This window comes from Scyliorhinus canicula, chromosome 5 (assembly GCF_902713615.1).
Source record: "Scyliorhinus canicula chromosome 5, sScyCan1.1, whole genome shotgun sequence".
Taxonomy (NCBI): Eukaryota; Metazoa; Chordata; class Chondrichthyes; order Carcharhiniformes; family Scyliorhinidae; genus Scyliorhinus; species Scyliorhinus canicula.
The window spans coordinates 229,000,479-229,026,923 of NC_052150.1; the positions used below are offsets into that span (position 1 = coordinate 229,000,479).

Below are 26,445 nucleotides of genomic sequence, written 5' to 3' on the forward strand. Positions count from 1 at the left end.
GTGATTAAGAAGGCACAAGGCATGCTTGCCTTCATCAGCATTGAGTACAGGAGTTGGGAAATCACGTTACAGCTATATACAACCTTGATTAGGCTGACAAAGAGGCATAGACAGGGTGGATAGTCAGAGGCTTTTTCCAAGGGTGGAAGTGTCAATTACAATGACCCCCTTATGGACGGACCTCATTAACACTACACCCCTGTATGCTTCACCCGATACCATCGTTATGTAGTACATTGTGTACCCTGTGTTGCCCTATTTTGTATTTTCTTTTATTTCCATGTACTTAATGATCTGCTCGCAGAAAAATACTTTTCACTGTACCTCGGTACACATGACAATAAACAAATCCAAATCCAAATTAAGAGGCATCTGGATGGATACATGAATAGGGAGGAAATAGAGGGATACGGCCCGAGTAAGGGCAGGAGGTTTTTTTTTTAAGTGAGGGAATCATGATTGGCAGAGTCTTGGAGGGCCGAAGGGCCTGTTCCTATGCTGTATTTTTCTTTGTTCTTTACCCGTTCTCCCTTTTAGCTTTTACACCAGGAACCCTTTTGTCATTTAATCTCTCCTACCCTCCACCCTATCGCGGACCTAACTTTCCTGGGTTCTGACAGAGCTGAAAGTTTCACTCTGTTTCTCTCTCTCCACAGAAAACGGCAAACAATGATCTGGTCACTTATTTCCCCGCCGTCTGTGGGATCTTGCTGTGCGTACGTTGGCCGCTGTGTTTCCTACATGGCAATAATGACGACACGATAGGAAGTATTTCTCTGGCTGTAAAGTGCTTTGGGATGTCCTGAGGTTTTCCTTTCTTTGTGTCCCGTGTGGGGGGGATGGCGGAGGAACAGTGAAAGATCTCGAATACACCTGGGACTATCCGCAGATCTCAGAATATGCTGGCCAGGGATCTCGAAGGTGAGTGAGAGAATCAGTCCAGTGACCTCTGCCCTCTACGTTAAGTGCCCAGGAACCCAAAAGAAAGAGGAAAGAGTTTTTGCTGGAGTGTCCAGTGGTCTTGATCATGCCGATTCTTGGGTCTGTTTGTATTCGAACACACTTCCCCGTTCAACAAAGGTCACTCCTGATTTCTGATTCGCCGACCCTGGCAGAACTTCACGTTTCTCCATCACATCTTCAGCCTGGCCCCAACCTCCACCTCCAGGCGTGTGCAACAGAAAGATGTCCTGAATCACAGAAAGGAAGAGAGAGAGCGAATGTGAACCTGTGTCAGCTGAGCGAGGGAGAGAATGAGAGAGATAGAGAGAATGTGAAGCAGGCAAGGGAGACTGCGGAGAGGGAGTAACGTGTATGTGCCTTTGCCGGTCTGTGCGTGACTGCGCGCGAATGTGTGACTACGCGCGGGTGTGACTGCGTGTCTGTATGTGTCTGCGTGAGTGTGTGTGTATGTGTCTGCGTGTGTGTGTGTATGTGTCTGCGCGTGTGCCTGTGTCTGTGTGTGTGTGTCTGCGTGAGTGTGTGTGTATGTGTCTGTATGTGTCTGCGTGTGTGTGTGTATGTGTCTGCGCGTGTGCCTGTGTCTGTGTGTGTGTGTCTGTGTGTGTGTGTGTGTCTGTGTGTGTATGTGTCTGCGCGTGTGTATGTGTCTGTGTGTGTGTCTGTGTGTCTGTCTGTGTCTGTGTGTGTGTCTGTGTGTCTGTGTGTGTGTGTGTGTGTGTGTGTCTGTGTGTGTGTCTGTGTGTGTGTCTGTGTGTGTATGTGTCTGCGCGTGTGTATGTGTCTGTGTGTGTGTCTGTGTGTGTGTGTCTGTGTGTCTGTGTGTGTGTGTGTCTGTGTGTGTGTGTGTCTGTGTGTGTATGTGTCTGTGTGTGTATGTGTCTGTGTGTGTATGTGTCTGTGTGTGTCTGTGTGTGTGTGTGTGTGCGCGTGTCTGTGTGTGTATGTGTCTGTGTGTGTGTGTCTGTGTGTATGTGTCTGTGTGTATGTGTCTGCGCGTGTGTCTGTGTCTGCGCATGTGTGTGTCTGTGTCTGCGCATGTGTGTGTCTGTGTGTGTCTGTGTGTGTGTGTCTGTGTATGTGTGTGTCTGTGTGTGTGTGTGTGTGTGTGTGTGTGTGTGTGTGTGTGTGTGTGTGTGTCTGTGTGTGTCTGTGTGTGTGTGTCTGTGTGTGTGTGTGTGTGTGTGTGTGTGTCTGTGTGTGTGTGTGTCTGTCTGTGTGTGTCTGTCTGTGTGTGTGTGTGTCTTGTGTCTGTGTGTGTCTGTGTGTGTGTGTCTGTGTGTGTGTGTGTGTGTCTGTGTGTGTGTGTCTGTGTGTGTCTGTGTGTGTGTGTGTCTGTGTGTCTGTTTGTGTGTGTGTCTGTGTGTGTGTGTCTGTGTGTGTGTGTCTGTGTGTGTGTGTCTGTGTGTGTGTGTCTGTGTGTGTGTGTCTGTCTGTGTGTGTCTGTGTGTGTGTGTGTCTGTGTGTGTGTGTCTGTGTGTGTGTGTGTCTGTGTGTGTGTGTCTGTGTGTGTGTCTGTGCGTGTGTGTCTGTGTGTGTCTGTGTGTGTGTCTGTGCGTGTGTGTGTGTGTGTGTATATTCTCTCGAGACTGCAGAGACCTGAAATCAAACCACAAGGTTTGATGTGAAATAAAGTGTCTTTCTAGAAAGTAGTGGCCGAACTTCGAGCTGAAGGCCAAGTTTGATATGAAATAAGGTGTCTCCAGAAAGTCTGCTGCTTGTGAGTATTGTATTTTCTAAACTACAGGGACCCCTAATGAATGACTCTACAAAGAAAACCATTACTGGGGCTGCAAACCAAAGACTTTACTCCACAAGCTTGCTGTGAGGAAAGTGTGCTAAAGACTCATCTTTTGACCGTCAGCCTTATTGTTTCTTACCCCTTTCCACCCGTGTTTGTCTGTCTCGTGTGTGTGGGTAGAGGGTGGGTTAGTTAAAGAGGGGACTCGGTATTAGCTTGTCGTTAAATAGTTGTATTTACTGTATAAATAAACAGTAATCATGTTTACATTTACAAACCTGTGACTGTAATTATTGGGCAGACAAAGGCCAAAGACTTTGAGTATTTTTAAAAGAATTATTGATTAATTCACTTGTGTTTTAACTCCAGGGCATGTGGGGCTGGAATTGACCGTGCACTAGCCCAGGGTGTTGTAACACTGTATGTATGTGTTTGGGATACTAGACTGGGTGAGACTATGCACTGTGTGTGTGTGTGTGTGTGTGTGTGTGTGTGTGTGTGTGTGTGAGAGAAGATAGAACAGAGATTGAAGTGTCCAGTGTCCGGCAGGGTGTGAGCAGTGTTTTTGGACCACAATGATTACAGTTGCCAATCACTGTCCTCTTACCCCGGCCCCAACAGCAACAGATGTCTTTGCTCCAAGATTGATGGTCCTTCCATCTTCACGGACCAGCAGATTGAGCCCTCGAGCTCCTGGCTTCCCTCCTGCACAGTGAACAGAAACTAGATTTACTACTACAGAAAAAGCTGCTGCTTCGGTCCAGAAACCACCTTCCTAGCAGCACCGAGAGGAGAGTGCGAGAGGAGGACATTGGGACAGACAGTCAGCAGCACCGAGAGGAGAGTGTGAGAGGAGGACACTGGGTCAGGCAGTCAGCAGCACCTAGAGGAGAGAGTGAGAGGAGGGCACTGGGATAGACAGTCAGCCCCTAGAGGAGAGTGTGAGAGGAGGATGCTGGGACATATAGCCAGCAGCACCTAGAGGAGAGTGTGAGAGGAGGACATTGGGACAGACAGTCAGCCCCTAGAGGAGAGTGTGAGATGGGGACACTGGGTCAGGCAGTCAGCAGCACCTAGAGGAGAGAGTGAGAGGAGGGCACTGGGATAGACAGTCAGCCCCTAGAGGAGAGTGCGAGAGGAGGACACTGGGACATATAGCCAGCAGCACCTAGAGGAGAGTGTGAGAGGTGAACACTGGGTCAGGCAGTCAGCAGCCCCTAGAGGAGAGTGTGAGAGGGACACTGGGACAGACAGACAGCCCCTAGAGGAGAGTGTGGGAGGGAGACACTGGGATAGACAGTCAGCACCTAGAGGAGAGTGTGAGAGGGAGACACTGGGATAGACAGTCAGCACCTAGAGGAGAGTGTGAGAGGAGGGCACTGGGTCAGACAGTCAGCACCTAGAGGAGAGTGTGAGAGGGAGACACTGGGACAGACAGTCAGCAGCATCTAGAGGAGAGTGTGAGAGGGAGACACTGGGATAGACAGTCAGCCCCTAGAGGAGAGTGTGAGAGGAGGACACTGGGACAGACAGTCAGCACCTAGAGGAGAGTGTGAGAGGAGGACACTGGGATAGACAGTCAGCACCTAGAGGAGAGTGTGAGAGGGAGACACTGGGACAGACAGTCAGCACCTAGAGGAGAGTGTGAGAGGAGGACACTGGGATAGACAGTCAGCCCCTAGAGGAGAGTGTGAGAGGAGGACACTGGGGCAGGCAGTCAGCCCCTAGAGGAGAGTGTGAGAGGAGGGCACTGGGATAGACAGTCAGCAGCACCTAGAGGAGAGTGTGAGAGGGGGACACTGGGACAGACAGTCAGCAGCACCTAGAGGAGAGTGAGAGAGGAGGGCACTGAGGCAGACAGTCAGCACCTAGAGGAGAGTGTGAGAGGAGGACACTGAGACAGACAGTCAGCACCTAGAGGAGAGTGTGAGAGGAGGACACTGGGATAGACAGTCAGCCCCTAGAGGAGAGTGTGAGAGGAGGACACTGAGACAGACAGTCAGCACCTAGAGGAGAGTGTGAGAGGGAGACACTGGGACAGACAGTCAGCAGCATCTAGAGGAGAGTGTGAGAGGGAGACACTGGGATAGACAGTCAGCCCCTAGAGGAGAGTGTGAGAGGAGGACACTGGGACAGACAGTCAGCACCTAGAGGAGAGTGTGAGAGGAGGACACTGGGATAGACAGTCAGCACCTAGAGGAGAGTGTGAGAGGGAGACACTGGGACAGACAGTCAGCACCTAGAGGAGAGTGTGAGAGGAGGACACTGGGATAGACAGTCAGCCCCTAGAGGAGAGTGTGAGAGGAGGACACTGGGGCAGGCAGTCAGCCCCTAGAGGAGAGTGTGAGAGGAGGGCACTGGGATAGACAGTCAGCAGCACCTAGAGGAGAGTGTGAGAGGGGGACACTGGGACAGACAGTCAGCAGCACCTAGAGGAGAGTGAGAGAGGAGGGCACTGAGGCAGACAGTCAGCACCTAGAGGAGAGTGTGAGAGGAGGACACTGAGACAGACAGTCAGCACCTAGAGGAGAGTGTGAGAGGAGGACACTGGGATAGACAGTCAGCCCCTAGAGGAGAGTGTGAGAGGAGGACACTGAGACAGACAGTCAGCACCTAGAGGAGAGTGTGAGAGGAGGACACTGGGATAGACAGTCAGCCCCTAGAGGAGAGTGTGAGAGGAGGACACTGGGATAGACAGTCAGCCCCTAGAGGAGAGTGTGAGAGGAGGACACTGAGACAGACAGTCAGCACCTAGAGGAGAGTGTGAGAGGGAGACACTGGGACAGACAGTCAGCCCCTAGAGGAGAGTGTGAGAGGAGGACACTGAGACAGACAGTCAGCCCCTAGAGGAGAGTGTGAGAGGGGGACACTGGGTCAGACAGTCAGCCCCTAGAGGAGAGTGTGAGAGGAGGGCACTGGGACAGACAGTCAGCCCCTAGAGGAGAGTGTGAGAGGGGGACACTGAGACAGACAGACAGCCCCTAGAGGAGAGTGTGAGAGGAGGACACTGGGACAGTCAGCAGCACCTAGAGGAGAGTGTGAGAGGAGGACACTGGGATAAGGACAGTCAGCACCTAGAGGAGAGTGAGAGAGGGGGACACTGGGACAGTCAGCACCGAGAGGAGAGTGTGAGAGGAGGACACTGGGATAAGGACAGTCAGCACCTAGAGGGGAGTGAGAGAGGAGGACACTGGGACAGACAGACAGCACCTAGAGGAGAGTGTGAGAGGGAAACACTGGGACAGACAGTCAGCCCCTAGAGGAGAGTGTGAGAGGGAGACACTGGGACAGACAGACAGCAGCACCTAGAGGAGAGTGTGAGAGGGGGACACTGGGACAGACAGTCAGCAGCACATAGAGGAGAGTGTGAGAGGGGGACACTGGGACAGATAGTCAGCCCCTAGAGGAGAGTGTGAGAGGGAGACACTGGGACAGACAGTCAGCCCCTAGAGGAGAGTGTGAGAGGGGGACACTGGGACAGATAGTCAGCCCCTAGAGGAGAGTGTGAGAGGGAGACACTGGGACAGACAGACAGCAGCACCTAGAGGAGAGTGTGAGAGGGGGACACTGGGACAGACAGTCAGCATCTAGAGGAGAGTGTGAGAGGGGGACACTGGGACAGACAGTCAGCATCTAGAGGAGAGTGCGAGAGGAGGACACTGGGACAGACAGTCAGCAGCACCTAGAGGAGAGTGTGAGAGGGGGACACTGGGTCAGACAGTCAGCCCCTAGAGGAGAGAGTGAGAGGAGGACACTGGGACAGACAGTCAGCCCCTAGAGGAGAGTGTGAGAGGAGGACACTGGGATAGACAGTCAGCAGCACCTAGAGGAGAGTGTGAGAGGGGGACACTGGGACAGACAGTCAGCAGCCCCTAGAGGAGAGTGTGAGAGGGGGGCACTGGGACAGTCAGCCCCTAGAGGAGAGTGTGAGAGGGAGACACTGGGACAGACAGTCAGCACCTAGAGGGGAGTGTGAGAGGGGGACACTGGGATAGACAGTCAGCACCTAGAGGAGAGTGTGAGAGGGGGACACTGGGACAGACAGTCAGCCCCTAGAGGAGAGTGTGAGAGGGGGACACTGGGACAGATAGTCAGCCCCTAGAGGAGAGTGTGAGAGGGAGACACTGGGACAGTCAGCCCCTAGAGGAGAGTGTGAGAGGGAGACACTGGGACAGACAGTCAGCACCTAGAGGGGAGTGTGAGAGGGGGACACTGGGATAGACAGTCAGCCCCTAGAGGAGAGTGTGAGAGGAGGACACTGGGACAGACAGTCAGCAGCACCTAGAGGAGAGTGTGAGAGGGAGACACTGAGACAGACAGTCAGCACCTAGAGGAGAGTGTGAGAGGGGGACACTGGGACAGACAGACAGCAGCACCTAGAGGAGAGTGTGAGAGGGGGACACTGGGACAGACAGTCAGCAGCCCCTAGAGGAGAGTGTGAGAGGGGGGCACTGGGACAGACAGTCAGCAGCCCCTAGAGGGGAGTGTGAGAGGGGGACACTGGGACAGTCAGCCCCTAGAGGAGAGTGTGAGAGGGAGACACTGGGACAGACAGTCAGCACCTAGAGGGGAGTGTGAGAGGGGGACACTGGGATAGACAGTCAGCACCTAGAGGAGAGTGTGAGAGGGGGACACTGGGACAGACAGTCAGCAGCATCTAGAGGAGAGTGAGAGAGGAGGGCACTGGGACAGACAGTCAGCCCCTAGAGGAGAGTGTGAGAGGGACACTGGGACAGACAGTCAGCACCGAGAGGAGAAAGTGAGAGGGGGACACTGGGACAGTCAGCAGCACCTAGAGGAGAGTGTGAGAGGAGGACACTGGGACAGTCAGACAGCCCCTAGAGGAGAGTGTGAGAGGGGGACACTGGGACAGACAGTCAGCACCTAGAGGAGAGTGTGAGAGGGGGACACTGGGACAGACAGTCAGCCCCTAGAGGGGAGAGTGAGAGGGAGACACTGGGTCAGACAGTCAGCCCCTAGAGGAGAGTGTGAGAGGAGGGCACTGGGATAGACAGTCAGCACCTAGAGGAGAGTGTGAGAGGAGGGCACTGGGATAGACAGTCAGCAGCACCTAGAGGAGAGTGTGAGAGGAGGACACTGGGACAGTCAGACAGCCCCTAGAGGAGAGTGTGAGAGGGGGACACTGGGACAGACAGTCAGCACCTAGAGGAGAGTGTGAGAGGGGGACACTGGGACAGACAGTCAGCCCCTAGAGGGGAGAGTGAGAGGGAGACACTGGGTCAGACAGTCAGCCCCTAGAGGAGAGTGTGAGAGGAGGGCACTGGGACAGATAGTCAGCAGCACCCAGAGGAGAGTGTGAGAGGAGGGCACTGGGATAGACAGTCAGCACCTAGAGGAGAGTGTGAGAGGAGGGCACTGGGATAGACAGTCAGCAGCACCCAGAGGAGAGTGTGAGAGGGAGACACTGGGACAGACAGTCAGCCCCTAGAGGAGAGTGTGAGAGGGAGACACTGGGACAGACAGTCAGCACCTAGAGGAGAGTGTGAGAGGGGGACACTGGGACAGACAGTCAGCAGCACCTAGAGGAGAGTGTGAGAGGGGGACACTGGGACAGACAGTCAGCACCTAGAGGGGAGTGAGAGAGGAGGACACTGGGATAGACAGTCAGCCCCTAGAGGAGAGTGTGAGAGGAGGGCACTGGGACAGACAGACAGCCCCTAGAGGAGAGTGTGAGAGGAGGACACTGGGACAGACAGTCAGCACCTAGAGGAGAGTGTGAGAGGGAGACACTGGGACAGACAGTCAGCACCTAGAGGAGAGTGTGAGAGGAGGACACTGGGACAGACAGTCAGCACCTAGAGGAGAGTGTGAGAGGAGGACACTGGGATAGACAGTCAGCACCTAGAGGAGAGAGCGAGAGGAGGGCACTGGGATAGACAGTCAGCAGCACCCAGAGGAGAGTGTGAGAGGAGGACACTGAGACAGACAGTCAGCACCTAGAGGAGAGTGTGAGAGGGAGACACTGGGATAGACAGTCAGCACCTAGAGGAGAGTGCGAGAGGAGACACTGGGACAGACAGTCAGCAGCACCCAGAGGAGAGTGTGAGAGGAGGACACTGAGACAGACAGTCAGCACCTAGAGGAGAGTGTGAGAGGAGGACACTGAGACAGACAGTCAGCACCTAGAGGAGAGTGTGAGAGGACAATATTGGATCAGGCAGTCGGCAGCACATAAATCTGGATTAGAAACTACAATGGTGAGAGTTGATAGATTGAAAACCGCGTGAGAATGCAGGGCGAAATCGGCATACGAGTTTGGAGCTCCTGTGGTGACATCAGGAATTCAAAGGTAGGCGGCACGGTGGCACAGTGGTTAGCATTGCTGCCTACGGCGCTGAGGACGTGGGATCGAATCCCGGCCCTGGGTCACTGTCCGTGTGGAGTTTGCACATTCTCCTCGTGTCTGCGTGGGTTTCACCCCCACAACCCAAAGATGTGCAGGGTGGGTGGATTGGCCACACTAAATTGCCCCTTAATTGGAAAAAAATAAATAATTGGGTACTCTAACTTAAAAAAAAAGTAATTCAAAGGTGACACAGGACAAGTGGATGCAGCTGATTGGGTGAGTAATGTCAGGTCAGTATTTACTACTTTTATCGCTTACAGTTTGTAAGGCCTTTATTTTGTGGCAGCCTGGGATACAACTTATCTGGAACTGGAGATTTGTCACTTTTCAGCCCGCCAAAACCTCCTCACTTTGTGTCAAACTATTCAAGAGCCTCAGTTCCTCTCCCCGAATTCTGTACCTACATCATCCTCCTCCCGAGTGAAGACAGATGTGAAGAACTCGTTTAACATCCGACCAATGTCCTCCGGCTCTACGCAGTTTTCCCTCTTGTTCCATAATGGGCTCCACTCTTTCCCTGGTTATCCTCTCCCTTTGTACCTGTTAAAAGGCTCTCTTTTATTTCTTATCCAGTCCTGAATATTCCCAGACATGCAGAGTTCTCTGGCATTGCTGCTCCAACATATCACCCTAATTTGAGCCTGTACTTTTCTTGAACCGCTGCAGTCCATAGATAGATTATCATAGAATTTACAGTGCAGAAGGAGGCCATTCGGCCCATCGAGCCTGCACCGGTTCCTGGAAAGAGCACCCAACCCAAGGTCAACACCTCCACCCTATCCCCATAACCCAGTAACCCCACCCAACACTAAGGGCAATTTTGGTCACTAAGGGCAATTTATCATGGCCAATCCACCTAACCTGCACATCTTTGGACTGTGGGAGGAAACCGGAGCACCCGGAGGAAACCCACGCAGACACGGGGAGAACGTGCAGGCTCCGCACAGAAAGTGACTCAAGCCGGAATCGAACCTGGGACCCTGGAGCTGTGAAGCAATTGTGCTATCCACAATGCTACCGTGCTGCCCATGTGGTGTAGGTGCACAGACAATGCAGTTAGGGAGACACCAGTGGGATGCCAGAGCTCCAGGAGAACCAGGGGGCAGAGGTGAGTGCAGTGGCCATTACTAAGGAAAAGGTTCTTGGGAAACTGCAATGTCTGAAGGTGGATAAATAACCTGGACCGGATGGACTACACCCCAGGATTCTAAAAGAGATAGCTGAGGAGATTGTGGAGGCATTAGTGATGATCTTTCAGGAATCACTGGAGGCAGGAAGGGTCCCAGAGGACTGGAAAGTGGCTAATGTAACACCGCTGTTTAAGAAGGGAAGGAGGCAGAAGACGGGAAATTATAGGCCGGTTAGCCTGACTTTGGTCATTGGTAAGATTTTAGAGTCTATTATTAAACATGAGATCGCAGAGTACTTGGAAGTGCATGGTAAAATAGGACTGAGTCAGCGTGGCTTTGTCAAAGGGAGGTCGTGTCTGACAAATCTGTTACAGTTCTTTGAGGAGGTAACAAGGAAGTAAGACAAAGGAGAACCAGTGGACATGATTTATTTAGATTTCCAGAAGGCCTTTGACAAGGTGCCGCATAGGTGTCTGTTAAATAAGTTAAGAGCTCATGTTGTTCAGGGTACGATCCTGGCATGGATACAGGATTGGCTGACTGGCAGAAAGCAGAGAGTGGGGGTAAAGGGGTCTTTTTCAGGATGGCAGCCGGTGACTAGTGGTGTGCCTCAGGGGACTGTGCTGGGACCACAACTTCTCACAATATACATTAATGATCTGGAAGAAGGAACTGAAGGCACTGTTGCTAAGTTTGCAGATGATACAAAGATCTGTAGAGGGACAGGTAGTATTGAGGAAGCAAGGGGGCTGCAGAAGGACTTGGACAAGCTGGGAGAGTGGGCAATGAAGTGGCAGATGAAATACAATGTGGAAAAGTGAAAAATGAAATGAAAATGAAATGAAAATCACTTATTGTCACGAGTAGGCTTCAAATGAAGTTACTGTGAAAAGCCCCTAGTCGCCACATTCCGGCGCCTGTTCGGGGAGGCTGTTACGGGAAGGTTATGTGAGGTTATTCACTTTGAAAGGAGGAATGGAGGCAGAGATTATTTTCTAAATGGGGAAATGCTGAGGAAATCAGAAGCACAAAGGGACTTGGGAGTCCTTGTTCACGATTCTCTTAAGGTTAATGTGCAGGTTCAGTCGGCAGTTAGGAAGGCAAATGAAATGTTAGCATTCATGTCGAGAGAGCTGGAATACAAGACCAGGGATATACTTCTGAGGCTGTATAAGGCTCTGGTCAGACCCCATTTGGAGTATTGTGAGCAGTTTTGGGCCCCGTATCTAAGGAAGGATGTGCTGGCCTTAGAAAGGGTCTAGAGGTGGTTCACAAGAATGATCCCTGGAATGAAGATCTTGTCATATGAGGAACGGTTGAGTACTCTGGTCTGTACCATTGGAGTTCAGAAGGATGAGGGGGGAATGAACTTACAGGATACTGCGAGGCCTGGACAGAGTGGACAAGGAGAGGATGTTTCCACTTGACAGAAAAACTAGAACCAGAACACACCATCTCAGGCTAAAGGGACGATCCTTTAAAGCAGAGATGACAGGGCAGCACAGTGGCCTAATGGTTAGCACAGCTGCCTCACGGCGCTGAGGTCCCAGGTTCGATCATGGCTCTGGGTCACTGTCCGTGTGGAGTTTGCACATTCTCCCCGTGTCTGCGTGGATTTCGCCCCCACAACCCAAAGATGTGCAGAATAGGTGGATTAGCCACATTAAATTGCCCCTTAATTGGAAAAAATAATTGGGTAATCTAAATTTATTTTAAAAAACAGAGATGAGGAGGAATTTCTTCAGCCAGAGGGTGGTGAATCTGTGGAACTCTTTGCCGCAGAAGGCTGTGGAGGCTAAATCACTGAGTGTCTTTAAGACAGAGATAGATAGGTTCTTGATCAATAAGGGGATCAGGGGTTATGGGGAGAAGGCAGGCGAATGGGGATGAGAAAAATATCAGCCATGATTGAATGGCGGAGCAGACTCGATGGGCCGAGAGGCCGAATTCTGCTCCTATGTCATAATAATAATCTTGATTATTGTCACAAGTAGGCTTACATTAACACTGCACTGAAGTAACTGTGAAAATCTTACGGTCTTATGGGAGGCTGTTCCAGGATTTTGACCCAGCAAGAAACAATGCAGCCATGTCAACACCTCTGTACTCAAACCCCATGCAATAAAGGCTCAGATTATAGTTGCCTTCCTAATTGTTTGTGTAGCTGTATGTGAACCTTCTGTTGTTCATGTGCAAGCACACCCAGATTCATTGGAATATGAACATTTCCCAGTGACTGCTTTCCGGGAGCGGGAGAGAGAGGGAGCCGGAGTGCAGCTTGGAAATCAGGTACGTGCTTACGTGTTTTATTTTTACCTGTATATAAGTTGGACAGTTGCCAAATCCGAGACACTACACTTTTAGTGTCCCCCACCCTTCCACCTCCTCTAACCTAAGGGGTTGAGTGAATATCAGGTGAGCTCTTCCTTTCTTTTATCTGCAAGTTATCTAGAGGGGATGGCAAGGAAGGCAGTGCAATGTTCCTCCTGCAGAATGTTTGAGGTGAGGGACGCCGTCAGTGTCCCTGCTGATTTCACCTGTGGGAAGGGCACCCATCTCCAGCTCCTCAGAAACCGCGTTAGGGAACTGGAGCTGGAGCTGGATGAACTTTGGATCATTCGGGAGGCAGAGGTGGTCATAGATAGAAGCTTCAGGGATGTAGTTACTCCGAAGTATGTAGATAGATGGATGACGGTGAGAGGGGCTGGGAGGAAGCAGTCAGTAGAGGGATCCTCTGTGGTCGTTCCCCTCAGTAACAAGTATAGCGTTTTGGATACAGTTGAGGGGGACGACCTACCAGGGGTAAGCCACGGTGACTGGATCTCCAGCACTGAGTCCGTCCCTGTGGCTCAGAAGGGAAGGAGGGAGAGCAGGAGAGCAATAGTTATTGGGGACTCGATAGTTAGAGGGACAGATAGACGGTTCTGTGGCAACGAAAGAGACTCACGGATGGTATGTTGCCTCCCGGGTGCCAGGGTCCGTGACGTCTCGGACCGTATTTTCAGAATCCTTAAGGGGGAGGGGGAACAGTCACAAGTCGTGGTACACATCGGTACCAACGACATAGGTAAGAGAAGGTACGGGAATTTAAAACAGGAATTTAGGGAGCTAGGGTGGAAGCTGAGAGCCAGGACAAACCATGTTGTCATCTCTGGTTTGTTGCCGGTGCCACGTGCTAGCGAGTTGAGGAACAGGGAGAGAGTACAGATAAATATGTGGCTGCAGGGATGGTGTAGGAGGGAGGGTTTCAGTTACGTGGATAATTGGAGCACATTCTGGGGAAGGTGGGATCTGTACAGACAAGACGGTTTGCACCTGAACCAGAGGGGCACCAATATCCTGGGAGGGAAATTTGCTACGGCTCTTCGGGGGAGGGGGGTGGGGGGTTTAAACTAATGTGTCAGGGGGATGGGAAAACGAGCTGTAGTCCAGAAGCCAGTGTTGAGAGTAGTGAGGTACTGAGGATTGTATCAAGGTCGCAGGAGTGTACTGGCAGACAGGAAGGTGGGTTGAAGTGTGTCTACTTCAATGCAAGGAGCATCTGGAATAAGGTAGGTGAACTTGGAGCGTGGATTGGTACTTGGGACTACGATGTTGTGGCCATTACGGAGACATGGTTAGAACAGGGACATGTATGGTTGTTGGAAGTTCCGGGGTACAAATGCTTCAGGAAGAGTAGGGAAGGTGGTAAAAGAAGTGGAGGAGTAGCATTATTAATTAAGGATAGTTTAACGGCTGCAGAAAGAAAGTTCAAAGGGGATCTGCCGACTGAGGTAATATGGGCTGGAGTTAGAAATAGGAAAGGAGCGGTCACGTTGTTAGGAGTTTTCTATAGACCCCCAAATAGTAATAGAGATGTGGAGGAAGAAATTGTAAAACAGATTATGGATAGGTGTGGAGGTCTCAGGGTAGTTGTCATGGGTGACTTTAACTTTCCAAATATTGATTGGAACCTCTGTAGGTCAAACAGTTCGGATGGGGCAGTTTTTGAACAGTGTGTGCAGGAGGGTTTCCTGACACAATATGTGGATAGGCCGACAAGAGGGGGGGCCACATTGGATTTGGTACTGGGTAATGAACCGGGCCAAGTGTCAGATTTGTTTGTGGGAGAGCACTTTGGAGATAGTGACCATAATTCGGTGTCTTTCACTATTGCAATGGAGAGAGATAGGGCCATACAGCAGGGCAAGGTTTATAATTGGGGGAGGGGTAATTATGATGCGATTAGGCAAGAATTAGGGAGCATAAGATGGGAACAGAAACTGTCAGGGAAAGGCACAAATGAAAAGTGGAGCTTGTTCAAGGAACAAATACTGCGTGTCCTTGATAGGTATGTCCCTGTCAGGCAGGGAGGAAATGGCCGTGTGAGGGAACCATGGTTCACAAAAGAGGTTGAATGTCTTGTCAAGAGGAAAAAGGAAGCGTATGTAAGGATGAGAAAACAAGGTTCAGTTGGGTCGCTTGAGGGTTACAAGGTAGCAAGGAATGAGCAAAATAAAGGGCTTAGGAGAGCTAGGAGGGGGGCATGATAAAACCTCAAGGCTTTTTACTCTTATGTGAGAAATAAAAGAATGACCAGGGTGAGGTTAGGACCGGTCAAGGACAGTAGTGGGAACTTGTGCATGGAGTCAGAAGAAATAGGAGAGGCGTTGAATGAATACCTCTCCAGTGTTCACCAAGGAGAGGGGCCATGTTTTTGAGGATGAGAGTGTGATACAGGCGGGTAGGCTGGAGGAGGTGGATGTTCTGAGGGAGGATGTATTTGCAATTTTGAAAAACTTTAGGGTCGACAAGTCCCCTGGGCCAGATGGTATATATCCTAGGATTCTTTGGGACGCAAGGGATGAGATTGCAGAGCCTTTGGCTTTGATCTTTGGGTCCTCACTGTCCACGGGAATAGTGCCAGAGGACTGGAGAGTGGCGAATGTTGTTCCTCTGTTCAAGAAAGGGAATAGGAATGACCCTGGTAATTATAGGCCAGTTAGTCTTACTTCGGTGGTCGGTAAGTTAATGGAAAATGTCCTGAAGGATAGGATTTATGACCATTTGAAAAGATGCAGCTTAATCCGGGATAGTCAACGCGGATTTGTGAAGGGTAAATCTTGCCTCACAAATTTGATTCAATTCTTTGAGGAGGTAACTAAGTGTGTAGATGAAGGTAGAGCAGTTAATGTATACATGGGTTTTAGTAAGGTGTTCGATAAGGTTCCCCATGGTCGGCTCATGAAGAAAGTAAGGAGGTGTGGGATAGAGGGAAATTTGGCCAATTGGATAAGTAACTGGCGATCACATAGAAGACAGAGGGTGGTGGTGGATGGAAAATTTTCAGACTGGAGACCAGTTATCAGCAGTTTACCACAGGGATCAGTGCTGGGTCCTCTGCTATTTGTGATTTTTATCAATGACTTGGAGGAGGGGGCTGAAGGGTGGGTCAGTAAATTTGCTGATGGCACCAAGATTGGTGGAGTAGTGGATGAGGTGGAGGGCTGTTGTAGGCTACAAAGAGATATTGATAGGATGCAGAGCTGGGCCGAAAAATGGCAGATGGAGTTTAACCCTGATAAGTGCGAGGTGATTCATTTTGGTAGGAAAAATTTGAATGCGGATTACAGGATCAACGGCAGGGTTCTGAGGAATGTGGAGGAACAGAGAGATCTTGGTGTTCATGTCCACAGATCTCTGAAGGTTGCCACTCAAGTGGATAGAGCCGTGAAGAAGGCCTATAGTGTGTTAACGTTTATTAACAGGGGGCTTGAGTTTAAGAGCTGTGAGGTTACATAGAACATAGAACAGTACAGCACAGAACAGGCCCTTCGGCCTTCGATGTTGTGCCGAGCAATGATCACCCTACTCAAACCCACGTATCCACCCTATACCCGTAACCCAACAACCACCCCCCCCAAACCTTACTTTTTAGGACACTACGGGCAATTTAGCATGGCCAATCCACCTAACCCGCACATCTTTGGACTGTGGGAGGAAACCGGAGCACCCGGAGGAAACCCACGCACACACGGGGAGGACGTGCAGACTCCGCACAGACAGTGACCCAGCCGGGAATCGAACCTGGGACCCTGGAGCTGTGAAGCATTTATGCTAACCACCATGCTACCCTGGTATGGTATGGCCCTGGTTACCTGGTTATGCTGCAACTGTACATGACCCTAGTGAGACCACACTTGGAATATTGTGTGCAGTTCTGGTCACCTCACTATAGGAAGGATGTGGAAGCATTGGAAAGGATGCAAAGGAGATTTGTCAGGATGCTGCCTGGTTTAGAAGGTAGGTCTTATGAGGAAAGATTGAGGGAGCTAGGGCTTTTCTCTTTGGAGCGGAGGAGGATGAGAGGCGACTTAATAGAGGTTTATAAGATGATGAGGGGGATAGATAGAGTGGACGTTCAGAGAATATTTCCTCGGGTGGATGTAGCTGTTACAAGGGGACATAACTATAAGGTTCGGGGTGAAAAAATGAAAATCGCTTATTGTCACAAGTAGGCTTCAAATTAAGTTACTGTGAAAAGCCCCTAGTCGCCACATTCCGGCGCCTGTTCGGGGAGGCTGTTACGGGAATCGAACCGTGCTGCTGGCCTGCCTTGGTCTGCTTTCAAAGCCAGCAATTTAGCCCTGTGCTAAACAGTCCCTACTGTTGGGTGGGAGATATGTTACTAAGTCTCCTGCATTTCTGTCCTTCCTTCTGAAATGATTAACCTCCCATTTCCCCCACGCTGTATTGTACCCACCATCATCTTTCCCACTCACTAACTGGTCAAGATGCCCTTGCATCCTCTGTGTCTTGCTCACAGCTTACTTCCCCAGCTAATCTTGTATATACATCCCCATCCCTTACTTCTCCAGAAACCGAGGCAGCTGACCCTTGACCCATGTCTTGCTGTGTACTGCAATGCACTTCCCCATGAACTCACTCAGCAGGTTTTGCCATGTGTTACCGTTTAGGCCGTAAGGACGGAAGGCTCGCCGTTCCGTCAGCACCGATAGGACCACCCTGTCCCGGAAGAGCAGCTCCCGAATGACCCCATCGCCGCCATGGTGACGGCCTTTGCCCCCGGATCCACGGTTCAGCTCAAACCTCTTCAGGACGACAGGATACCTGGGAATCAATCCACAAAGGAATAATGAAGCTCTCAAACTGACAAGGCAGGAGGAACGTGTGCAACTGGCAATGAAGGGATTCTGTTATTGGGCCAGTAATCCAGAGAACATGAGTTGAAATCCCACCAGGGATGTCCAACAATTTGAATTAGATTCTGAAAGAAATGGAATAAAGGCGGTGACCACCATAAGGTTACAATATGGCCTGGACTGGGTTGTTGGATAGACGGCTGCTGCTGGGCCCCTATTGTTTGTCATTTATATAAATGACATAGATGACTATGTGGGGGATAGGATCAGTAAGTTTGTGGATGACACAGATTGGCCGGGTGGTTGACAGTGAGGTCGAGTGTCTTGCGTTACAGGAAGGTATCGACGGGATGGTCAAATAGGCAGATAAGTGGCAGACGGAATTTTACCCTGAGAAGTGGGAGCTGATACACTTTGGAAGGAGTAATTTAACAAGGACGTATACTATGAAAGATCTGATACTGGGAAGTTCCGAGGAACAAAGGGACCTTGGCGAGTTTGTCCACAGATCTCTGAAGGCAGAAGGGCAGGTTAATAGGGAGGCAGAGAAGGTATTTGGGACACTCGCTTTTATCAATCGAGGCATAGATTACAAAAGCAGGAAGGTCATGATGGAGCTGTGTAGAACTTTGGTGAGGCCACAGCTGGAGCACTGTGTGCAATTCTGGTCGCCACATTATAGGGAGGATGTGATTGTACTGGAGGGGGTGCAGAGGAGATTCACCAGGATGTTGTCTGGGATGGAACATTTCAGTTATGAGGAGAGGTGGGATAGGCTTGGGGTTGTTTTCTCTGGAGCAGAGAAGACTGAGGGATGACCTGATCGAGGTGAACAAGATTATGAGGGGCATGGACAGGGTGGATAGGGAGCAGCTGTTCCCCTCAGTTGAAGGGTCAGTTACGAGGAGACACAAGTTCAAAGTGAGGGGTGGGAGATTTAGGGAGGATTTGAGGAACAATGTTTTTGCCCAGAGGGTGGTGACGATCTGGAATGCACTGCCTGGGAAGGTGGGAGAGGCAGGGTGAGGGTCTGGAATGCACTGCCTGGGAGGGTGGGAGAGGCAGGGTGAGGGTCTGGAATGCACTGCCTGGGAGGGGGCGGGTTGCCTCACATCCATTAAAAAGTACCTGGATGAGTACTTGGCACGTCATAACATCAAGGCTATGGGCCATGTGTTGGTGGGAGAGGTGGGCAGGTCAGGGCCTTTCATGCAGACCTCGATGGGCCGATGGGCCTCGTCTGCACTGTAGTATTCTGGTGATTCTGTGGTTCCTCGCTGCGTTTGCATTTTGGGAGCTGTACCTTTTCTCCAGGATTTCGGGGTCTGTGATGCGTGTGTTGGTCATGTGGGTGTGAACTCCTCCCCGCCCATTCCATCGAGGACCCGCTCCAGAGCCTCCAGCCACTGTCTCGTAGTATCCCACTCGATCATTACCAAAGGTGATGTTGTTCATACAGCCCTGGAAACGGCAGGCAGAGAGAGAGGGGGGGTGGTTACTGAGACCCACAGGGTAGAAGCAGAGATATATTGGTCTTCAAGAAGGTTCTGCACAGATTACAACAGGCTGACAAGGGTTAAATTACAGGACTAGGTTGCATAAACCCAGTTAGTATTCCCTAGGATTTGAAAAGAAATAACTCCACACTGACCCTCCAACGAGGCGACACACGTTAGAGTGGGATTTGAACCCCTGTCACTAGGACACAATCTGGGCCTCCTGATTGCTCGTCCAGTAAAATTACCTCTGTGCCACCACCTTCCCACAATGGACACATTGTTATACTGTTAGAACACTGGTGCCGCACTGTCAGAGGGTCAGTACTGAGGGAGTGCCGCACTGTCAGAGGGTCAGTACTGAGGGAGTGCCGCACTGTCAGAGGGTCAGTACTGAGGGAGTGCTGCACTGTCAGAGGGTCAGTACTGAGGGAGTGCTGCACTGTCAGAGGGTCAGTACTGAGGGAGTGCTGCACTGTCAGAGGGTCAGTACTGAGGGAGCGCTGCACTGTCAGAGGGTCAGTACTGAGGGAGTGCTGCACTGTCAGAGGGTCAGTACTGAGGGAGCGCTGCACTGTCAGAGGGTCAGTACTGAGGGAGTGCCGCACTGTCAGAGGGTCAGTACTGAGGGAGTGCTGCACTGTCAGAGGGTCAGTACTGAGGGAGTGCCGCACTGTCAGAGGGTCAGTACTGAGGGAGTGCCGCAATGTCAGAGGGTCAGTACTGAGGGAGTGCTGCACTGTCAGAGGGTCAGTACTGAGGGAGTGCTGCACTGTCAGAGGGTCAGTACTGAGGGAGTGCTGCACTGTCAGAGGGTCAGTACTGAGGGAGTGCTGCACAGTCAGAGGGTCAGTACTGAGGGAGTGCCGCAATGTCAGAGGGTCAGTACTGAGGGAGTGCTGCACTGTCAGAGGGTCAGTGCTGAGGGAGTGCCGCACTGTCAGAGGGTCAGTACTGAGGGAGTGCCGCACTGTCAGAGGGTCAGTACTGAGGGAGCGCTGCACTGTCAGAGGGTCAGTACTGAGGGAGTGCCGCACTGTCAGAGGGTCAGTACTGAGGGAGTGCTGCACTGACATAGGGTCAGTACTGAGGGAGCGCTGCATTGTCAGGGGATCAGTACTGAGGGAGCGCTGCACTGTCAGAGGGTCAGTACTGAGGGAGTGCCGCACTGTCAGAAGGTCAGTACTGAGGGAGAGCTGCACTGTCAGAGGGTCAGTACTGAGGGAGAGCTGCACTGTCAGAGGGTCAGTACTGAGGGAGTGCTGCACTGTCAGAGGGTCAGTACTGAGGGAGTGCCGCACTGTCAGAGGGTCAGTACTGAGGGAGTGCTGCACTGTCAGAGGGTCAGTACTGAGGGAGTGCTGCACTGTCAGAGGGTCAGTACTGAGGGAGTGCTGCACAGTCAGAGGGTCAGTACTGAGGGAGTGCCGCACTGTCAGAGGGTCAGTACTGAGGGAGTGCCGCAATGTCAGAGGGTCAGTACTGAGGGAGTGCTGCACTGTCAGAGGGTCAGTACTGAGGGAGTGCTGCACTGTCAGAGGGTCAGTACTGAGGGAGTGCTGCACTGTCAGAGGGTCAGTACTGAGGGAGTGCTGCACAGTCAGAGGGTCAGTACTGAGGGAGTGCCGCACTGTCAGAGGGTCAGTACTGAGGGAGTGCCGCAATGTCAGAGGGTCAGTACTGAGGGAGTGCTGCACTGTCAGAGGGTCAGTGCTGAGGGAGTGCCGCACTGTCAGAGGGTCAGTACTGAGGGAGTGCTGCACTGTCAGAGGGTCAGTACTGAGGGAGTGCTGCACTGTCAGAGGGTCAGTACTGAGGGAGTGCCGCACTGTCAGAGGGTCAGTACTGAGGGAGTGCCGCACTGTCACAGGGTCAGTACTGAGGGAGTGCTGCACTGTCAGAGAGTCAGTACTGAGGCAATGCTGCACTGTCAGAGGGTCAGAGGGAGTGCCGCACTGTCACAGGGTCAGTACTGACGGAGGGCTGGCGAGGCCAGCATTTGTTACCCATCCCTAATTGCCATTGAAGGTGGTGGTGAGCCGCCTCCTTGAATCGCAGCAGTAGAGGAGGTGTAGGTGCACCCACTGTGCTGTTAGGGAGGGAATTCAAGGACTTTGACTCAGCGATCCATTCGGATGGGCAATAAATCAGGGGCAGCAGGGTAGCATGGTGGTTAGCATAAATGCTTCACAGCTCCAGGGTCCCAGGTTCGATTCCCGGCTGGGTCACTGTCTGTGTGGAGTCTGCACGTCCTCCCCCTGTTTGCGTGGGTTTCCTCCGGGTGCTCCGGTTTCCTCCCACAGTCCAAAGATGTGCAGGTTAGGTGGATTGGCCATGCTAAATTGCCCGTAGTGTCCTAATAAAAGTAAGGTTAAGGGGGGGGGTTGTTGGGTTACGGGTATAGGGTGGATACGTGGGTTTGAGTAGGGTGATCATGGCTCGGCACAACATTGAGGGCCGAAGGGCCTGTTCGGTGCTGTACTGTTCTATGTTCTATAAATGCTGGTCTTGCCAATGACACCAGTATCCCACAAACAAATGAAACTGAAGCCTCCAGCGTTGTGATTGCTGGATTCGTATTGCGCAGGAGCAGCAGGGGATATGGAGAAAAGACGGGTGAGTTGGTTTGAGATTCTGATGAGCCATGTTTGAATTCAATCGCAGGACAAGCTTGAGGGCTTCAATATTTGCCTTTGGTTTTCAATTCTCTGCACAGGAGATGTTCCAAAATGATGCAAATGATAGACAGACCATGGGAAGTCCATGCCAAAGGCAACAGTGTCCAGTGGTGGCATGGGGCCCAGACTGGAGCCCACCATTAGCTGTATCCCCCTCAGAATTCCCTTCACCACCCATCAACAGGATCAAGTGACACGTGCCACAGGATACAGAGTAAAGTTGGCATCTCACTGTTAGCTTCACCATGTGCATGCAGGTCAGGGTGTGTCAATCTCCCAGAAAACACACGCAATCTCGTCTTGTGCCCACAATGTCACAGTACGTTTACTGTCGCTCACCTGGGAGGCTGCACAGACCTCAAACGCCTTGAATATAACATCAACGACTCGCTGTGATGTCAGCACATTACCACCCACAACTGCAGCTCCCGCTGATGGGTCCAGGATGGATTCCCTCGGAACTATGATCTTCACTGGAGCCAGGCAACCCTATCAATGACATCGCAGGTCAATGGTCCTGGTTGGACCGAGTCTTTCAACTTAGCTAAAGTCACCCACACACGTTACCACATCCTGCCCCAATAACACATTCTGCCCCAATAACACATCCTGCCCCGATAACACATCCTGCCCCGATAACACATCCTGCCCCGATAACACATCCTGCCCCGATAACACATCCTGCCCCGATAACACATCCTGCCCCGATAACACATCCTGCCCCAATAACACATCCTGCCCCGATAACACATACACGATAACACATCCTGCCCCAATAACACATACACGATAACACATCCTGCCCCAATAACACATCCTGCCCCAATAACACATCCTGCCCCAATAACACATCCTGCCCCGATAACACACCCTGCCCCAATAACACATACACGATAACACATCCTGCCCCGATAACACATCCTGCCCCGATAACACATCCTGCCCCGATAACACATCCTGCCCCGATAACACATCCTGCCCCGATAACACATCCTGCCCCGATAACACATCCTGCCCCGATAACACATCCTGCCCCGATAACACATCCTGCCCCGATAACACATCCTGCCCCGATAACACATCCTGCCCCGATAACACATCCTGCCCCGATAACACATCCTGCCCCGATAACACATCCTGCCCCGATAACACATCCTGCCCCAATAACACATCCTGCCCCGATAACACATCCTGCCCCGATAACACACACCCGATAACACATCCTGCCCCGATAACACATCCTGCCCCGATAACACATCCTGCCCCGATAACACATCCTGCCCCGATAACACATCCTGCCCCGATAACACATCCTGCCCCGATAACACATCCTGCCCCGATAACACATCCTGCCCCGATAACACATCCTGCCCCGATAACACATCCTGCCCCGATAACACATCCTGCCCCGATAACACACCCTGCCCCGATAACACACCCTGCCCCGATAACACATCCTGCCCCGATAACACATCCTGCCCCGATAACACATCCTGTCCCGATAACACATCCTGCCCCGATAACACATCCTGCCCCGATAACACATCCTGCCCCGATAACACACCCTGCCCCGATAACACACCCTGCCCCGATAACACATCCTGCCCCGATAACACATCCTGCCCCGATAACACATCCTGCCCCGATAACACACCCTGCCCCGATAACACATCCTGCCCCGATAACACACCCTGCCCCGATAACACACCCTGCCCCAATAACACATACACGATAACACATCCTGCCCACATCCTTAATTTGGGCCTCACGGTAGCATGGTGGTTAGCAGCCATGCTTCACAGCTCCAGGGTCCCAGGTTCGATTCCCGGCTGGATCACTGTCTGTGTGGAGTCTGCACGTCCTCCCCGTGTGTGCGTGGGTTTCCCCCGGGTGCTCCGGTTTCCTCCCACAGTCCAAAGATGTGCGGGTTAGGTGGATTGGCCATGCTAAATTGCCCGTAGTGTAAGGTTAATGGGGGGATTGTTGGGTTACGGGTAACGTGGGTTTAAGTGGGGCGATCATTGCTCGGCACAACATCGAGGGCCGAAGGGCCTGTTCTGTGCTGTACTGTTCTATGTTCTATGTTCTAACACATCCTGCCCCAATAACACACACCCGATAACACATCCTGCCCCAATAACACACACCCGATAACACATCCTGCCCCGATAACACATCCTGCCCCAATAACACATCCTGCCCCGATAACACATCCTGCCCCCATAACACATCCTGCCCCGATAACACATCCTGCCCCCATAACACATCCTGCCCCGATAACACATCCTGCCCCGATAACACATCCTGCCCCGATAACACATCCTGCCCCGATAACACATCCTGCCCCGATAACACATCCTGCCCCGATAACACATCCTGCCCCGATAACACATCCTGCCCCGATAACACATCCTGCCCCGATAACACATCCTGCCCCGATAACACATCCTGCCCCGATAACACACCCTGCCCCGATAACACACCCTGCCCCAATAACACATACACGATAACACATCCTGCCCCGATAACACATCCTGCCCCGATAACACATCCTGCCCCGATAACACATCCTGCCCCGATAACACACCCTGCCCCGATAACACATCCTGCCCCAATAACACATCCTGCCCCAATAACACATCCTGCCCCGATAACACACCCTGCCCCGATAACACATCCTGCCCCGATAACACATCCTGCCCCGATAACACACGCTGCCCCGATAACACACGCTGCCCCGATAACACATCCTGCCCCAATAACACATCCTGCCCCGATAACACATCCTGCCCCGATAACACATCCTGCCCCGATAACACATCCTGCCCCTATAACTCACACAGATAAAACATACTGCCCCGATAACACAGACCCTTGCTTGGATCATTCCCCATTAACAGAGACTCACTCGGATCATTCCCCATTAACAGACCCTCGCTCAGATCATTCCCCATTAACAGGCACTGACTGGGTACTTTCCCAATTAACAGACCCTCACTGGGTTCATTCCCCATTAACAGACCGTCACTGGGTGCATTCCCCATTAACAGACCCTCGCTCGGTTCATTCCCCATTAACAGACCGTCACTGGGTGCATTCCCCATTAACAGACCCTCACTGGGTGCATTCCCCATTAACAGACCCTCACTGGGTTCATTCCCCATTAACAGACCGTCACTGGGTGCATTCCCCATTAACAGAGCATCGCTCGGTTCATTCCCCATTAACAGACCCTCGCTCGGTTCATTCCCCATTAACAGACCGTCGCTCGGTTCATTCCCCATTAACAGACCCTCACTGGTTTCATTCCCCATTAACAGGCCCTCACTGGGTGCATTCCCCATTAACAGACCCTTGCTTGGATCATTCCCCATTAACAGGCCCTCACTGGGTGCATTCCCCATTAACAGACCCTCACTCGGATCATTCCCCATTAACAGACCCTCACTCGGATCATTCCCCATTAACAGGCTCTCACTGGTTTCATTCCACATTAACAGACCCTCACTCGGATCATTCCCCATTAACAGACCCTCGCTCGGATCATTCCCCATTAACAGACCCTCACTCGGATCATTCCCCATTAACAGACCCTCGCTCGGATCATTCCCCATTAACAGGCCCTCACTGGGTGCATTCCCCATTAACAGACCCTCACTCGGATCATTCCCCATTAACAGGCTCTCACTGGTTTCATTCCACATTAACAGACCCTCACTCGGATCATTCCCCATTAACAGACCCTCGCTCGGATCATTCCCCATTAACAGACCCTCACTCGGATCATTCCCCATTAACAGACCCTCGCTCGGATCATTCCCCATTAACAGACCCTCACTCGGATCATTCCCCATTAACAGGCTCTCACTGGTTTCATTCCACATTAACAGACCCTCACTCGGATCATTCCCCATTAACAGACCCTCGCTCGGATCATTCCCCATTAACAGACCCTCACTCGGATCATTCCCCATTAACAGACCCTCGCTCGGATCATTCCCCATTAACAGACCCTCACTCGGATCATTCCCCATTAACAGGCTCTCACTGGTTTCATTCCACATTAACAGGCCCTCACTGGGTTCATTCCCCATTAACTGACCCTCACAATCACTCATACAAACACTCATTCACCCCTGCCCCAGTCATGTCCAGTAGTACCCACCTGGTTGAGCGGTATATCCTGACCCACCATGCACCTCAGGCAGTAGATGAGGGCAGAGAGGGTAATTGCCCGAGGGGCATTGCAATTCCCAAATACCTCTGGTCCGGTACCCGTGAAATCAAACACAGCGGTCCCCTGTGAGAGATGGAGGAGGGAGAGGGATAGTGAGAAATATTTCATTGATGGGATTTGTGCGTCGCTGGCTGGCCCAGCATTTATTACCCTTGAACTGACCATCTTGCTCAGCTATTTCAGAGGACAGTGAAGTGTCGACCGCATTACTGTGGATCTGACTGTAGGCCAGACCAGGTAAGGATGGCAGATTTCCTGGTTTAAATTCCAGATTTATTCATTGAATTTAAATTCAACCAGCTGCTCTGGTGGGTATTGAACCCATGTCTCCAGAGTATTAGCCTGGGCTACTGGCTCACTCGTCCCGTGACATCACCACTACACTTCTCCCCCTCACCCGTCTGCCGCCCACATGACACCATCTCCCCCCAACAAAGTTAAAGAGATATGAGTTTTGAAGAAGTCACATTTTTTGGTGTGCAGAGAGTGTGTTAGATGGTGAGACTGAAGTGAGTGATTGAATGACCATTGACTAAGTGTATGGGTGCAGTGTGTGTGTGGTAGTGAGCAGTGTGTGTGTGGTAGTGAGCAGTGTGTGTGAGAATGTCCATGTCTGAGCACAGTATCAGTGAGTGAGAGTATATGAACACAGTGGGCGGTATTCTCCGCTCCCGGGACTAAGTGCCCGCACCAT

At 51.7% G+C, this 26,445-nt stretch overlaps 1 protein-coding gene across 1 annotated transcript in view; it reads right to left on the reverse strand.

The window, feature by feature from the left end:
* Positions 1 to 442: 442 nt before the first annotated feature.
* oplah (5-oxoprolinase, ATP-hydrolysing) overlaps positions 443 to 26,445 on the reverse strand; it is a 91,971-nt gene continuing 65,968 nt past the window's right edge. Inside the window, exons 18-23 of the mRNA XM_038796478.1 lie at positions 25,680 to 25,814; positions 21,854 to 22,003; positions 18,644 to 18,801; positions 17,148 to 17,308; positions 3,309 to 3,406; positions 443 to 1,190 (exon numbers count right to left, since the gene is read on the reverse strand). Coding sequence (XP_038652406.1) covers positions 1,026 to 1,190; positions 3,309 to 3,406; positions 17,148 to 17,308; positions 18,644 to 18,801; positions 21,854 to 22,003; positions 25,680 to 25,814 — 867 coding nt within the window. The 3' untranslated portion in view covers positions 443 to 1,025. The remainder of the gene's footprint in view (positions 1,191 to 3,308; positions 3,407 to 17,147; positions 17,309 to 18,643; positions 18,802 to 21,853; positions 22,004 to 25,679; positions 25,815 to 26,445) is intronic.